Raw genomic sequence first — 17728 nt, 5'->3', positions numbered from 1 at the left:
GTCTGCATTCATATTTTGCATGTGATGTTCAGTTGTCTCAGCACTCTTTGCTGAGAACACTATCTTTTTCTCCACTGGATTGCCTCGTCGCCTTTATCGGGTATCAAACCAAAAAAAACCAAACCCAGTGCCGTCGAGTCGATTCTGACTCATAGCGAGTAGAACTGCCCCACAGAGTTTCCAAGGAGCGCCTGGGAGATTCGAACTGCCGACCCTTTGGTTAGCAGCTGTAGCGCTTAACCACTACGCCACCAGGGTTTCAGTTGACCATACATGTAAGGGGTTATTTCTAGGAACTGAATTCTGTTTTACTAATCTGTGTATTTATCCATATAAGAGTACCATGTAGTTGAGTTGTTATTAGGTGCCATTGAGTCAGTTCTGACTCATAGTGAGCCTTTGTACAGCAGAATGAAACACTGCCTGGTCCTGTGCCATCCTCAAATTTGTTGCTGTGTTTGAGCCTACTGTTGCGTGGTAGTACTGATTATTGTAAAATTTGAAATCTGATAGTATTAGTACTCCAGTTTTGTACTTGTTTTTAAAATTGTTTTAGTTAGTTTGCATTTTTTTTTTTTTTTGCATTTCCATATGAATTTTAAGATCAATATCAATATGTGTTTTGCCACTGGACTATTAGCCAAAAGGTTGGCAGTTTGAACCTACCCAGAGGTGTCTTGGAAGACAGGCCTGGTGATCTGTTTCTGAAAGGTCACAGCCTTAAAAATCCTATGGAACAGTTCTACTCTGTACACGTGGGGTCGCCTTGAGTTGGAATTGACTGGATGGCAACTGACAACCACAATAACATGTTGAATTTGTAGATCAGTCTGGGGAGAATTGCTATCTTAACAGTATTGAGTCTTCTGAATGGTAAATACAGATGTCTCTTCCTTTATTTAGACCTTACTTTATTATTTTTTTAGCAGTGTTTTGTAGAAAAACTAGTGTATAGGTCTTGTATTTTTTTTGTGTTAAATTTATTTCTAAGTAGTTTATTCTTTTTGATGTTATTATGAATAGAATTAAAAATATTTTTGGCTTGTTGCTAGTGTATAGAAATAAGTTAATTTTTGAATATTGATCTTGTATCCTTTGCTGTACTCATTTATTAGTTCTAGTAGTTTTTTGTCTATTCATTATGATTTTCTGCACAAGGTCATACTTTCTGTGAATAAAGACAAGGTTATTTCTTCCTTTCCAATCTGGATGCCTTTAATTTTTTTTTTTTCCTTTACTGGCTAGAACCTTTAGCATAGTGTTCCATAGAAGTGTCAAGATTGGGCATCCTTGCTTTGTTCCTTATCTAAGGAGGAAAGCATTCAGACTTTCACCTTTAAGTATGATGTTATTTGTGGGCAGGTGATAGAGAGGAGCGGGAGGAACCAAGATTTGAGAAATATTTTAGTTAGAATAAACATGATTTAACAGTAATTATATGTAGTTTTACACCAGCATATAATTTGTACAATTGTAGGTAAAGAGATTCTTCCTTTGTTTTTATGAAGTAGGGTGGAATTTAAGATAAATTTGTCCTTTTTTTTTTTTACAGTAAAGCTTCTCCCCCACCCCCGTTTTTGTTTTAATTGCCAATTTCAGATCAGTGTTAATATTTCCAAATGCTAAATTTTGAATTCTGTTTTCCACACAGTTTAGCTGTATACTTATCCACCTTTTCGTTTAAGTAATTTAATATGGTCCATGCATTAGAGGTAGTATTTTCAGCATTTTTTAGTTGAGGAAATTAAGATATGGTGAAATGCTAAGATCACAGTGATGGAGTCAATAAACACGTCCAAACCCATTGCTGTTGAGTTGATTCTGATTCAGCGACCCTATGAAACACAGTAGAACTGCCCCACAGGGTTTCCAAGCCTGTAAATCTTTATAGAAGCTGACGGCCACATCTTTTTCTTGTGGCGCAGCTGGTGGGTTTGAACTGCCACTCAGGTCTCCTTAATACCAAAAAAAAAAAGAAAAAACCAAACTTATTGCCATTGAGTCCATTCTGACTCATAGCGACCCTATAGGATAGAGTAGAGCTGCCCCATAGAGTTTCCAAGGAGTACCTGGTGGATTTGAACTGCCAACCTTTTGGTTAGCAGCCATAGCACTTAACACTACCAGGGTCTCCTTAATACAGTGCTTTCTAAATCATTGATTTAAATGTTATCATGTTATGGGATACATGAGACAGCTGACATCCTTTTTTTTACCCCAGACAAGCTACCTCAAGGAGCTATGTCTTAAATGTTAAGTGTATTACATAGAAGTACTATTTTTGTTCTGTTTCACAAATCGACCTGTACGTATTTTAGTTTTCTTGAGCCTTTAGTGGTTATTATAATCCAGCCCTCTGTGTTTTCAAAAAATTTAACACAGGCTAATTTACAAGTGTCACAAAAAAAGTGCCTTAGAGATCGGAGTTTTATTTAGCAAGTCACAAAAAATAGAAAACAGATCATAACAGTGGTGGTAATTCTTAAAATGTTCCTATTTAATATGTTAGTATGTACAGTAGACATTTTTCACTCTTTAACAGACTTCATAGGCTATAGTTTGGAAAATAGAGAAACTGTTAATGCGAACTATAGCTAGAGTCATTTTCCTTTGGAAACTTGCTTCCATGGAAAAAGGGCGTAAGAACTTTATGGATCTAAATTACAACCCAGCCTCTGCCTTTCCTAAGCATTAATAATGTATTTTATTTTAAAAATTTATCTAAAATATCTTTTTTCTATATTATAAAATAAATATGCTGCTGCAGAAAATTTGGAAAATATAGAAGGCCCAAAAGAGAAAATAAAAATCACCCGAAATTCTAGATTCTAGATCTCTGTCCTCGTGGAGCTTACATTCTTGTGATGATCTTTGCGAAAACTAGAAATAACCTAAATGTTCACCAAATGAACTTGTTAAAAGTGTTCCAATTTACCAATACTATGGTGGCAAAGTGGTTAAGAGCTCAGGCTGCTAACCGAAAGGATGGCAGTTCAAATCCACCAGCCGTTCCTTGGAAACCCTAGGGGGCAGTTCTGTTCTGTCCTATAGGGTTGCTATGAGTCAAAATCGACGTGATGGCATACGACAAGAGCAACAACATGAACTCTACAGCAGATAAAAAGAAGAGCAGTGGTTAAGCGTGGGGGCTCTGTGTTCAGATCTTGGCTTCATTCCTTACCCGTTACGTGACATTAGCCTCTTAAAGCTTCAATTCCCTAATATAGTACCTAGTTCGTAGGATTTTTCTGAAGATTTAATGAGGTATAAAAAATATAAAGCACTTTGCACAGTATTTAGCACCTTGTGTTTGATAAATGTTGCTAATGTTATTACTAGCTTTATTTGCTGATATGGAAAAAACTCCATGATATATTGTTAAGTATATAATTATATAATGGAAAGTATTAAGAAAAGATTATTATATGATGTCATGTGTAGACATTAAAAAATAAAAAGGATTTCTTAAATGTGCCCACTGCTATCAAGGCGATTCTGACTCATAGCAACCCTATAGGACAAAGTAGAACTTCCCCACAGAGTTTCTAAGTCTGGTGGTGTAGTGGTTAAGAGCTACGGCTGCTAACCAAAAGGTTGGCAGTTCAGATCCACCAGGCGCTCCTTGGACACCATATGGGGCAATTCTACTCTGTCCTATAGGGTTGCTATGAGTCAGAATCGACTCGATGGCAATGGGTTTTTTAAATGTGCAGTTACATCATATACGTTTTTTTGAAGAATACCTAAGAAAATACTAAGTGGTTACATTTGGTGACTAGAACTGGGGATGGGAGATAGTGGAGAGATGTACCTTATGCTTTATGCCTGTTTCTGAAGTTTGACTTTATTTGCCATGTATATATTCCTTTTATTTATTTATTTTTTAAGTTGTGTTCTCTGTATCAGGTTGTTATCTTCGCCTTTTCTCCATATTGGGAACTCTTATTTCCTCTGTACGTCACAGTAATTTTATTTACATAGTTGTAGAGCTTGAAAGAAGTTCTGGTATCGGCTCTTTGCAGATGTGCTAAAGGCACATCAGGGATGATTTTGAGATGGATAAAAAGTTATATATTTTGTAAAAAAATGTTTCATGTTGAATAGGAGAGCATTGTGTTTCAGTAATAATTTTCCTGCCTTCCTAGGTAACAAATGAGGTAATTATCATGTCAACTAGACTTTTCAAGAAAAGGTTATATATTTACACTCTTTGGTGAATTCAGATTTTTCCCCACCAGAAAAATATGTACCTACCTATTTGACAGTAATAAATAAAAAGACATACTTTTCTCTTTGCTTTCCAATCCAATGGAAACTAACAATACAAAGAGATTAGTTTACTCTGTAGGGTATTTGAAAGCCCATATGCTAGGACATCTCTAAACTCACTCTTATTCCCTACCTTGTTCCTTTTCCATCTCTCCACTCTTCAGTTCTCTCCCACTCCTCATTGTCTTAGACATTGAGAATGTAAAGATTAATAAGATACGGTTTCTGCCCTTAAGTTCTGATCAGTTGTTTTACTCTAAGATTCTTTCTTTGATAACTTTTGGGGGGAGGAACTATGAATTTATTTCTTCTATTCTTGTTTTCACTTTAGGTCTGTAAACATTTATTAAGCAGCCCAGTATGTGGTCCAGTGGTAGAATTCTCACCTTCCATGTGGGAGACCCAGGTTTGATTATTGGTCATTGCACTTCAACACAGCCACCACTCGCCTGTCAGTGGAAGCTTGCCTGTTGCTGTGACGGTGAACAGGTTTCAGCAGAACTTCCAGTCTAAGACAGACTAGGGAGAAAGGCTTAGTGATCTACTTCCGAAAATCAGCCGGTGAAAACTGTTTGGATCACAGTGGTCTGATCCCGTTGTCCATCATCCCGTTGTGCCTGGGGTTGCCATGAGTCAGGGTCTGACTTGATGGCAGCTAACAACAACAACAGAAATGCTAGGCACTCTGCTAAGGGATGCAAAGGTAAATAAAATGAAGTTCCGACCTCTTAATTACGTAGTTCTTGCCAGGAGATGGGTAAACACATTTCAAAACAATTTGTTAGGTGCTGTGACAGAAGTAGTGTTTGGTTGTCACAATTATGTAGTTCTAAATACAAAAATGCTACCAGACAGAGTTATAGAATATACATTTTCTCTAATGGCAGAGGATACAGAAACTAACCTGCATGGAGATATTTATGTAAGAGACAGCATAGCATCTTGCAGTCAGAAGTGAAGTTTCCTTTTCCTCTCTAATTCCTCAAGGAGATTACAGAGGTGCTTCTGAAGAGTAGCAGTGAACCAAGCCAGAGAAGCCGAATTCACCATACTTTTATATTTGGGTATTGCATCACCATTCCAGAAGAATCTACTTTACAATTTACATACTTCTATCAAAAAGAGTGTTTACAAACATTGGGCTTTCCTACTTCATGTCAACAAGGCCAGGTTCTTCTTAATGGTAGGAAGCAGTCAGTGACCAATGTCCTTGAATAGCTTCCTGGAAAGTCCCATTTCCTTAAATGTATATGGATATATAGAGAGTGGTTTGAAAGCACAGAGGAGTCTCTAACTGAAGTGAAATAGAACAGAAATAATCAGGAAAGGCTTTTTGGAGAATGTGATACATCTTTTGAAGGCTATTTGCTTCATTGGTACTCCATATCTAATTTACTATTTTATCCTATTAAGCCCCCCACCCAACAAAATAAAACCAAAACCAAAAAAACCCAAAACAAACCAATTGCTGTCAAATTGATTCCAACTCATGATGATCCTGTGTGTTTCAGTGTAGAACTGCGCTCCGTAAAGTTTTCAGTGGCTATGATCTTTCAGAAGTAGATTGCCAGGCCTTTCGTTAGAGGTGCTTCTGGGTGGATTCTAACTGCCAACCTTTCAGTTAGTGGCTGAGTGCTTAATTGTTTGCTTCACCCAGGGACTCTCCTATTAAGGTAGAGTAATAATAATAACTGAAGACTTTAAGGTAAATCATAGACATCATTTGTGTCTCTAAAATATAAGGACATTTTCTGTATTACCCAAATACTGTTTTTACACATTAAAAAAAGTCAGCAGTAATTGTTAATTATGTAATGCATAATCTATGTTCAAATTTCTACAGTTATCCCCCAAAATGTTTTTACCCCTGATTTATTCAAACCAGGATTCAGAGAAGTTCCATGTGTTGCATTTGATTATGTCTCTTAAGCCTGTTTTACACTTTAGCCCACTACCTTTATTATTTATTTATTTATCCATCACATTGACTTGCTGAGGAGATTTGATGTGGAGAATGACCTATCTTCTGCTTTTTTTTTTTTTCTGATTGCTTTCTTGTAGCATTAACTTGTTAGAAACTGTCCTCTGTTTTTCCTATAAAATGAAAGTTAGATGTAAAGGCTTGATTTGATTCAGGGTAAACATTTTTGGCACAAGTATTTAATATGTGATACAGTGTTGTTTTTCTTTAGCCTATTGTTTTCTTTATTCTTCTCTCTGTCTTTAATACCAGTTATTCATGATGATATAACTGATTGAACTGATCAGTCATCAGTTTTGGACTTGGATAGTCATAGCACTGGAGCATCAGCTGTTCTCGTTCCTTTTTCTCTTAGGGGTTTTTAGCTAGCCCTTTTTTGCCTTTACCATGTTATATTTCCCTACCCTTTTCTTCTTCCCTGGTTTCTATCGTAGATATAAATAGTTGCAACAGATCTTACTCTTTTTTTTGACATCATACATTACAAATACATTTTGTCTTTATAGGAGTAGCTTAACCAAACTCTTCTTAGTCTAAACTGTACTCGCCTTTATGGAGACTCTACTCTGGTCACCTGAAGAATGACTAGAGATGAGAGTAGCTGTCTTAGTCATCTAGTGCTGCTATAACAGAAATACCGTAAATGGATGGCTCTCACAGTCCAGCAGGCCAGAAGTCCGAATTCAGGGCACTGGCTCCAGGGGAAGGCCTACTGTCTCTGCTGGCTCTGGAGGAAGGTCTCCGTCATCAGTCTTCCCCTGGTCTGGGAGCATCCCAGTGTAGGAGCCCCATGTCCAAAGGACTTGCTCTACTCCCAGAGCTGCCCTCTAGGTGGCTTGAGGTCCCCCTGTCTCTCTGCTTGTTTCTCTCTTTTATATCTCAAAAAGAAATTGGGTTAAGACGCTATCTAATCTTGTAAACCTCATCAGTATAACTGCTGCTAATCCATTTTATTTCATCATAGTGTTAGGATTTATAGCACATAGGGAAATCACATCAGAAGGTAAAATGGTAACATCATGACCTAGTGAAGTTGACAGATATTTTTGGGGGACACAATTCAGTCCATGACAGTGGCCCAGCTTAACTTTATTATCCTTGTGTCATTCTGGAAATCATGGCCATCTGAAAGTAGGAGAGGGTTAGAGGAAAGATTCAGTGTAGTATACTTTTTTCTTAGGATGTGGATTCTTTGCTGGTTATTTCCAACATCCTATGGTGAATGACCTGGGTTAGTGCTTTATTTTGTGAAAACTGTAGTGCATGTTAACTGTAATATAATACATTATAGGGAAGGAACTTGGGGAAATAAAGTTGATAAAGAGATAAATAGATCAAATATTGAATCAGGTTTTCTTGGGAGGGGAAGATGGTATTTTATTATAATTTAGGGGGATAAGTAACTACAGAATTTTTTTTCACGTATTGCATGATTACATTTATTTATTTATTTTTATTGTACTTTAGATGAAGGTTTACAAAACAAACTAGTTTCTCATCAAACAGTTCGTATACGCATTGTTCTGTGACACTGGTTAACAACCCCATGACATGTCAACACTCTCCCTTCTCAACCCTGGGTTCCCTATTACCAGCTTTCCTGTTTCCTCCTGACTTCTAGTCCATGCCCCAGGGCTGGTGTGCCCCTTTAGTCTTGTTTTGTTCCATGGGACCGTTCAATCTTTGGCTGAAGGATGGACCTCTGGAGTGACTTCATTACTGACCTGAAGGGATTCTTTGGCTGAAGGGTGGACCTCCGGAGTGACTTCATTACTGATGTGAAGGGGTGTCCAGGGGCCGTAGTCTCAGGGTGTCTCCAGTCTCTGTTAGGCCGGCAAGCCTGGTCTTTCTTTTTAAGTTAGAGTTTTGTTCTCCATATTTCCCCAGCTCTGTTCAGGACCCTCTATTGTGATCCCTGTCAGAGCAGTCAGTGGTGGTAGCTGGGCACCGTCTCGTTGTACCAGACTCAGTCTGGTGGAGGTCATGGTAAAAGTGGTCCATTAGTCCTTTGACTAATCTTTCCCTTGTATCTTTAGTTTTCCTCATTCTTCCTTGTTCCTGAAGGGGTGAGCCCAGGGAGTATCCTAGATGGCCGCTCAGAGGCTTTTAAGACTCCAGATGCTGCTCACCAAAGTAGAATGTAGAACATTTTCTTTATGAACTATGTTGTGCCGGATGAGCTTGATATTCCCCGAGACCATGGTCCCCACAGCCCTCAGCCCAGCAATTCGGTCCCTCAGGGAGTTTGGATGTGTCTATGGAGCTACCGTGACCTTGCCTTGTACAGGTTGTGATGGGTTCCCCAGTATTGTGTACTGGCCTACCCTTCACCAGTTACCACTTATCTATTGTTTATTAAGTGTTTTTCCATCCCCACCCCTCCCCTCCCTCATAACCATCAAATATTGTTTCTTTTTGTATATAAACCTTTTCATGAGTTTTTATGGTAGTGGCCTCATACAGCATTTGTCCTTTTGTGATAAACTTATTTCACGCAGCATAATGCCCTCCAGATTCCTCTATGTTATGAGATGCTTCACAGATTCAGTGTTCTTTATCGTTGTGTAATACTCCATTGTGTAATATGTACCACAGTTTGTTTATACATTTATTGATGGGCATCTAGGTTGTTTCCATCTTTTTGCTCTTGTGAACAATGCTGCAGTGAACATGGATGTGCATATGTCTATTCATGTGACAGCTCTTATTTTTCTAGGATATATTTCTAGGAGTGGGATTGCTGGATCATATGGTATTTCTATTTCCAGCTTTCTAAGGAAGCACTTTATTGTTTTCCAAAATGGTTGTATCATTTTGCATCCCCGCTAGCAGTGTTTAAGAGTTCCGATCTTCCCATAGCTTCTCCAACATTTGTTATTTCCTGTTTTATTGGTTAGTGGCAGCAATGTCGGGGTGAGATGGAATGTCATTGTAGTTTTGATTTGCATTTCTCTAATGGCTAGAGATCCCGAGCATTTCCTCATGTGTCTATTGGCCGCTTGAATGTCTTTGGTGAAGTGTCTGTTCGTTTCCTTTTGCCCATTTTTTAATTGGATTATTTTTCTTTTTTTTGTAGACAAAAAACCAAAAATCAAAACGCAGTGTCGTCGAGAGGCGTTGGATTTTCTTGTAGGTTTTAGAGATTAGACCTTTGTCTGATTTATAATAGCCAAAATTTTTTTCCAAGTTTGTAGGCTCTGTTTTTACTCTTTTGGTGAAATCTTTTGATGAGTGTTAAGTGTCTAATGTTTAGAAGATCCCAGTTATCTAGCTTATCCTCTGAGGCTTGTGTGTTGTTGGTTTTGGTTTGTATCCTGTTAGTGCCATGTATTAGGGCCTCTTGATCCTATTTTTTCTTCTATGAACTTCATAGTTTTTGGCTTTATATTTAGGTCTTTGATCCATTTGGAGTTAGTTTTTGTATATGGTGTGGAGGCCTGGGACCTGTTTCACTTTTTGGCACATGGACATCCAGTTTTGCTAGCACCATTTGAGTAACTACAGAATTTTTGACCTACTCTTTCTACTTTGTGGTTAATTATTAATAAATCATTAGAAATAAAAAAAGACTTCTTTGTATGGCTGTGGTATATGAGCTATCATCAGAAGGAAAATTGTTATTGGAAAAAGTAAATTGTTATTGGATAAGGAACTTTAACTGATACTAGGAACTATGTTTATCACATTTCTTATCTTGAATACTTTGGATCATGCTATGGTTAAGAGGTACTGTTTTTTATTAGGAAACTTTCTTCACTACCATTCCATGATGTCTTTTCTTAACAGAAGTTCTCAGTGTAAGTACACTTTTGTCTGGGTTCCAGATATTTTTATTGTTATTATAGTTCAGTTTAGAAATGGTTCTTGTTGTATTATCACACTTAAGTTTCAAATTATCTCTTATTGATTTTCTTTTTTTTTTTTGGAGGGAAAAATTACATAATTTAGAATTGAGAGATATTTGTAACATGAGAATAATTTTTGTATGTCTATTATTAAATAAAAGATTGTTTCCTTTTTTTAACTGTACTTTAAGTGAAAGTTTACAGCTCAAGTTAGTTTCTCATATAAAAATTTATATACATTGTTATGTGACCCTAGTTGCTATCCCTCCTCCAGGCTCCTCCTTTCCACCCCGGATTTCCTGTGTCCATTCACCCAGTTCCATCCTGCCTTCTCATCTCGCCTCTGGACAGGAGCTGCCCATTTTGTCTCACGTATCTCCTTGAACTAAGAAGCACGCTCTTCACGAGTATCATTTTATATCTTATAGTCCAGTCTAATCTGAAGAGTTGGCTTTGGGAATGGTTTTAGTTCTAGGTTAACAGAGAATCCAGGGTCCATGTCTTCTGGGGTTCTCCAGTCTCAGTCAGACCATTAAGTCTGGTCCTTTTACTAGAATTTGAGCTCTGCACCCCACTTTTCCACTGCTCCATCAGGGACTCTCTGTTGTGTTCCCTGTCAGGGTGGGCATTGGTGGTAGCTGGGTACCATCTAGTTCTTCTGGTCTCAGGCTGATGGAGTCTATGGTTTATGTAGCCCCTTTTGTTTCTTGAGCTAATGTTTTCCTTGTGTCTTTGGTGTTCTTCATTCTCCTTTGCTCCAGCTGGGTTGGGACCAATTGATGCATCTTAGATGACTGCTCGCTAGCTTTTAAGACCCCAGATGCCAGGTTGTTTTCTTTTGAAGTAACCATATTTCATTTACTTAAGTTTCACATTTTAGTATCTTCTGAAATCAGGGTATGTCTTCCAATTAATTGATGATGTAATGATTAATTGGCAAAGTTTTCATTTCTTAGCTGTATGTGGAATTATGGCATATCTTAAGAATTAATGACATCTTGAATTTGGTGAAATACAACAGCCTACAATTCAGATTACTCATGGCTTAGCCCCAGTAATACTTCATGCTGAAGTTGGTAGTCAGAGATTATTTGTTCTCTTTTTTTTTTTAAGGCTTGTTATTATTCCCGTTTCAGTCTTGATGGAAGGATCATGATATAAAGGCCTTTAAACAAAGCATAATAATGAATGCTCACATACAGCCGTCATTAAAAGGCCTAACAGGAGTCCTAGACCAAAGTTACCAGAGGCTTTACAGAATGTACCCTTTGCCCCCTCTTTTCTCTGTATTCTCTTACTCAAAGATTTCATTCCTCTAGCTTTCAACTTTAACTTCTAATTGTTTTTTTTTCTTTTCGATGCTCTTCTTCCCTTGTCTATTCCAATTTAGTCTTTTAAAATACAGATACGACATTATGTAACCAAAAAACAAAACCAAGCCAATTGCTGTCGAGTTGATTCCAACTCATGTGGCAGAGTAGAAGTGTTTTCCATAGTGTTTTCAATGGCTATGACCTCTCAGAAGTAGATCACTAGGCCTTTTTTCCAAGGCACTTCTGGGTGGGCTTGAACTGCCAACTTTTCAAATAGTAGCTGAGTGCTAAACCTGTTACACCATCTGGGGCTCCTCAAGTCACCTATAAAAAAATGTAGAGCTAATTCAGTATCTTGACCCTTAAAGTTATGAATAAGTTGTATATTTGTATCAAAATTTCTAATTGAGATGTTGGCACATAACACTGTTCAGTAAATGTGTGTGGAACGATTGAGTATGAAAGAAGGAAGAAAATATGGAAGGAAAGAAGGAGGAGAAAAGATTTTATCCTAAATCTGAATAATTTTTGAAAATTGAGGTTATCTTGAGACTCAGCTGGAAATTCTAATGGGGACCAAGATACTCAGGGCTCTGAATTCATCCATTAGCTTCAGAACACTCCAGAGCAAAACAATTATCCACTTGGCCCAGAAACTAGGTCGTTAGGTCTATATCACTTTACGTGCAGTGTAAACAATAGGAGGAAATAGGGTTTATTTTTTGGAAAAGAGTCAAAGAACAGAAAACACGTTCTGTAAAATAAGGAAGTGGCCCGTTGATAATCATTGAGTAAGGTTATGTATGAACACCAGGAAGATAATTTTGCAAAATTTATGGGTAGTGGTCTTTATTTTGTGTTCTTGGATTATACTTTTTCCATAATAAAAATATTGCTGATATAACGGGAAAGTTATTTAGTTACTGGATTTAGGACTAACTGAATATTTTCCTTTATAGTTTTGTAAAATCCGAGGAATATAGAGGTTGAGCTATAAATTCATTTAAATATTTGAATTATTTTTGTTTTAGAAATGCTATTTATTTATGTGAATTTGAAATACTAGTATGCCTCCTGGGGTCAACAACCAGCTTGAAATCTTGGGACTTCTAAATTCTAATTTTGATTCAAATAAAGTTGTATCTGTTACGTTATGCTGTGTTAATGCCTTTATGATTTACTTCGTCAGTAACTTCAGTAATACTGTGTATTTTATAGGGATAAATATTCACCTGTTTTAAGTGACATATATTAAGTATTTTTTGGAAAACAAAGATGAATAAAAACTCCGCCTCTGTTTATATAGAGCATATATGAAACATGGAAAAAATACCTAGAAAGGAGGAAAATGCAACTTTGGCTATGATAAATGCTATAAGAGCTCTAAAGAAGGGGTGGTGGTTGTATTGTTTTTAGCTATGTTGAGCCAAGATGTTTGTACGGTGCAGTGAGCGGAGGTGAAAAACAGGCTCGTGCAGGGCTGTAGCTCTCAGCGAGATCACATGCTTTATTTACTTACACACTAATTAGGACAAAGATGAATTGGGCAAGATTCATCTTGGGGTTGGTCTGCCTCAGCCACTCACATCCCAGGGTGAGCTGACACAGGAAACGTCCTCTACACATGTATTGCTCCAAGATACACTGTAGGAGAAAAATGTAGAGTTATATACTTCAGAGTGCGTGGGAAAAGAGAAAGGGGGTAAGAGGAAGGGGCCTTTGTTCAGCTGCACCTGGTCTGACCAGCCTGTTACTGTCCTGTTACCAAGAAGTCCTTGTTCAAATTCAAATAGCATAGCAATCCTGTGACCAGGGTGCCTGACTAGAAAGAACATTCCTTCTCCTTTAGCTACACAATTAATTTTGTAAGCCTGTGTTTTTTTGATTGATGATGTAGCAGGTTAAAAGTCACTGGGAGAAACTGCCTCCCCTGGGGTGCATACTTAGTACGATTAAGTCATTATGGCAGAGGTGGATTACTCAAGCTCGTAGTTTTCACCACATCTTTGTGTTTTCACCACAAAGATGTGGTGAAAACCATGAAAAACTGTTCACTACAAATTAATAAGTAAGCCCGTGTTTACTTTGCATATTGGTAATCTGCCCTGAGTTATAGAGACAGTGGGAGTGAAACTCATGCAGGAGCTCATATGGTTGTCTTAGAATTTTGAGTTTTACCCTTAAAACTAGTGAAGATGTGGATCGGTGGATGTGGGAGAGAAATAGCATTTTAGGAAGCCGTTTACAGTTCATCGACGGGAATTTGGAAAAGGACATTTAAGGCTGGAAAGATAGATTAGGGTCAGATTATGGAAAGCCATAATTTCAGAGTAATAGGATACTTTTTATTAGTTAAATAAAAATAGTTAAGTTTTCTAGGTTATGAACAAGGAACTAGTAGTAATATTAAAAAGGAAAAAAGAGTTTTTTCTTTCTGATTCTTATCATGTTGATTTTATATCTTTAAAATATGTACATTTTAATATGTACATCTAATTATAGTTTCCAGCTGTATTACAGGCCAAAGTATGTTCTCTGAAATGCCATATTAAAAAAAAAAAAAAGCCATATGTAAGTTGGTTGTCACTCTTGTCCTCTGCATCAGGATTATAAAGATATTCTATTGTAATTATAAATAATAAAACATTAGTTCATAGCTTTAGCTGTTGTGCTGAGATTTTGTTGTTCTTTGAATGAAACTTTAATATACTTAGCTTCCCCCATTTAAACTAGTTTTATTTTTTTTAACTTTTTCCAGGTTTTTTTTTTTTTAATTTAAATAATGCATTTGCTTTCTTTGTTGTAGAACTGTGGCAGCTGAAGTTAGGAAGCAGATCTCTGGACAGTATAGTGGTTCTCCCCAATTGCTCAAAAACCTCAACATTGTTGGCAATATATCCCATCACACCACAGTAAGTAACATATTTAAAATATGGTGTCTTAGTCTGTACTTTTTTATATCTCAAAAGTGATTACCTTTAAGACACAAAATACTGATAAGACCTCATTAATGTAACAAAGAAGACCATATTCCCAAATGGGATTATACATCCACAGGTATAGGGCTTAGGATTCCAACACATATATTTTGGGGATCCAGTTCAATCCATAACTTATGGTATGTTTTTGTTATATTACTGCTAGTATTTTCTTGAGAATTATTTTTTATATTCATAAGGACTATTGGCCTGTAGTTTTCTTGTGATAGCTTTGTCTGGTTTTGATAATAGGATAATGTGGCCTTGTAGAATGTGCTAGGAAGTGTTCCCTTCTTTTTTTTGTGAAGAGTTTGAACAACATTATTGTTTATTCTTCTTAAAGTGTTTGGTAGAATTTGCTAGTGAAGCCATCTGGTCCTGAGCTTTTCTTTCTGGGGAGATTTTCGGTTACTGATTCAATTTCTTTACTGTATAGGTCTGTTGAGATTTTCTTTTTTTTGTTTTTGTTTAATAATATTTTATTGTATTTTAGGTACACGTTTATACAGCATATGGGGTTCGCTTTTATCAATTTTTATACAAATTGTTCTGTGCCATTGGTTACAGTGTTTACAATGTGTCAGTATTCTCATTATTTCCATTCTCTTTGTTCATTTTCTGTTGATCTAGCCTCTCTTACCTTTGCTTTTGGGTAAATGTTGACCATTTGGTTTCATGTAGTTAATTGTTTAAAGGAGCACATTACTCATGTGTGATATTGTTTATTTTGTAAGCCAATCTATTATTTGCCTGAAAGGTGACTTACTGAAATAGATTCAAATCCATGTTCAAAGGTTGTCTTAGGGAGATAGCCTTGAGAGTTTCTCAAAGAGATTTTTTATTTTTTCCTGTATTAGTTTTGGTAATTTAGGTGTTTCTAGGCATTTGTCTATTTTATCCAGATTATCTAAAATGTTGGCATATATAGCTTTTCTTAGTAGTCCCTTATAATCGTTTTAATTTCTGTAAGGTCTGTAGTAATGTCCTTGATTTCATTTCTGATTTTATTTATTCGTGTCTTTTTTTTTTTTTTTTGCTAGTCTAGCAAAAGGTTTTTCAATTTCATTTATCTTTTCAAAGAACCAACTTTTAGTTTTTGTTGATTCTCTTGTTTTTCTGTTTATTTTGTTTATCTCTAATCTTTATTATTTCCTTACTTCCATTGACCCTGGGTTTACTTTGCTCTTCTTTTTCTAGTTTCTAAAGGTGTAAAGTGAGGTAGTTGATTTGAGATCTTCTTTATCAGTGTAGGTGTTCACAGCTATAAATTTCCCTCTAAGTACTACTTTTGCCACATTCCATAAGTTTTAGTATCTTGTGTTTTCATTTTGTTCCTCTAAAAGCGTTTTTCTAGTTATCCCAGTAAATTCTTCTTTGACCCATTGGTTAAGAGTGTGTTGTTTAGTTTCCATGAATTTATGAATTTTCTAGTTTTTCTTCTGTTGTTGATTTTTAACTTCATTCCATGTGATTACAGAAAATACTTTGATTTCAATCTTTTAAAATTTATTGTGAGTTGTTTTCTGTCCTAACATAGGATCTATCCTGGAGAATGTTCCATTTGCACTTAAGAAGAATGTATATTCTGTTGTTGGGTGGACTGTTCTGTTTGTCAGGTCTAGTTTATAGTGTTGTTCAAGTTCTCTGTTTCCTTATTTATCTTCTGTCTAGATGTTCTATCCATTATTGAAAGTGAGTGTCAAGGGCTCCAGCTATTATGGTAGAACTGCCTGTTTCTTCAGCAGTTTGAATCCGCCAGGCGCTCCTTGGAAACTCTATGGGGCGGTTCTACTCTGTCCTATAGGGTCGCTATGAGTTGGAATTGACCCGACAGCAGTGGGTCGGGCCTGTTTCTTCCTTCACTTTTGTCAGTGTTTGTTTCATATATTTTGGGGCTCTCTTGTTTGCTGAGTGTATGTTTATAATTGTTACATCTTCTTAATGAGCTGACCCTTTTATCAGTGTAAAATGTAGTCTTTTGTCTCTTGGAATAATTTTTGACAAAATCTCCTTTGCCTGAGATTATGTAACCTCCCTATCTCTCTTTTAAGGAGCCCTGGTGGCGCAGTGGTTAAAGTGATAGACTGCCAACCAAACGGTTGCCAGTTCAAAACCACCGGCGGTGCTGCGAAAGAAAGATGTGGCAGTCTGCTTCTTTAGAGATTTATAGCCTTGGAAACCCTATGGAGTTGCTGTGAGTCAGAATTGACTCCATGGCAGGGGGTTTTTGGTTTAGCTCTCTTTTGGTTATTGTTTGCATATAATATCTTTTTCTGTCCTTTCACTTTTAACCTATTTGTGCCTTCTGGTCTAAAGTGCATCTCTTGTAAGCAGCATATAACTGGATCATTTTTTAAAAATCTGCCAATCTGTCTTTTAATTGGTGAGGTTAATCAATTTATGTTTAAACTAGTTACTGATAATGAGGAACTTACGTTGTGCTATTTATGTATGTCTTACATCTTTTGTTATTTCAATACTGATTTTTTTGTGTTTGATTCATTTTTTTCTAGTGTACTATTTTGATTCCCTCTGATGTCTTTTACAGTCTACTTCCATAAAGATTTACAGCCTTGGAAACCCTGTGGGGCAGTTCTGCTCTGTCCTGTAGGGTCACTAGGAGTCGGAATCGACTCGATGGCAGTGGGTTTTGGTACGCTTTTTAGTTATTTTCTTAGTGGTTATTACAGATGTTACAGTTACCATCCTAAATTTATAACAGCCTGATTTGATTAAGTCAAATGACAGATTGGGCAAATTTGCTACAAAAGACCTCTTTAAAGTGTTAAAAAGCAAAGATGTCACTTTGAGGACTAAGTGCGCCTGACCCAAGCCATGGTATTTTTAGTAGTCTCATATGCATGTGAAAGCTGGACAGTGTAGAAGGAAGACCAAAGAAGAATTGATACCTTTGAATTACGGTATTGGCGAAGATTCTTGAATATACCACCGACTGCCAGAAGAACAAACAAAGCTGTCTTGGAAGAAGTACAGCTGGAAAGCTCCTTAGAAGCAAGGATGGTGAGACTTTGTCTCATGTATTTTGTACATGTTATCAGGAGGGAACAGTCCCTGGAGAAGGACATCATACTTGGTAAAGTATAGGGTCAGTGAAAATGAGGAAGACTCTCAATGAGATGGATTGAAACAGTGGCTGCAACAATGGGATCAAACATAGCAATGATTGTGAGGATGGTGCAGGACCAGGCAGTGTTTTGCACTGTTGTACTATGAGTTGGAACCAGCTTGATGGTACCTAACAACAGCAACAACAATTTGATTGATAACAGCTTAGTTCCAATAGCAGAAATTAACTACTCCTTATCAACTTTGGAAACCCTG

At 36.9% G+C, this 17728-nt stretch overlaps 1 protein-coding gene across 3 annotated transcripts in view; it reads left to right on the top strand.

The window, feature by feature from the left end:
• The window catches only part of DOCK7 (dedicator of cytokinesis 7), a 271372-nt gene that overhangs the window by 19052 nt on the left and 234592 nt on the right, over window positions 1–17728 (top strand). For 2 of the 3 annotated variants that reach the window (XM_064282069.1, XM_064282072.1), the window contains exon 2: window positions 14215–14320. In XM_064282069.1, coding sequence (XP_064138139.1) covers window positions 14215–14320 — 106 coding nt within the window. Of the gene's footprint in view, window positions 1–14214; window positions 14321–17728 lie in introns of those variants that run through there. The other variant, XM_064282070.1, reaches the window with a different exon arrangement.

This window comes from Loxodonta africana, chromosome 3, assembly GCF_030014295.1.
Source record: "Loxodonta africana isolate mLoxAfr1 chromosome 3, mLoxAfr1.hap2, whole genome shotgun sequence".
In the NCBI taxonomy this organism is placed as follows: domain Eukaryota; kingdom Metazoa; phylum Chordata; class Mammalia; order Proboscidea; family Elephantidae; genus Loxodonta; species Loxodonta africana.
Note: the sequence above shows the minus strand (reverse complement) of the source record. Positions and strands in the feature narration are given on the sequence as shown.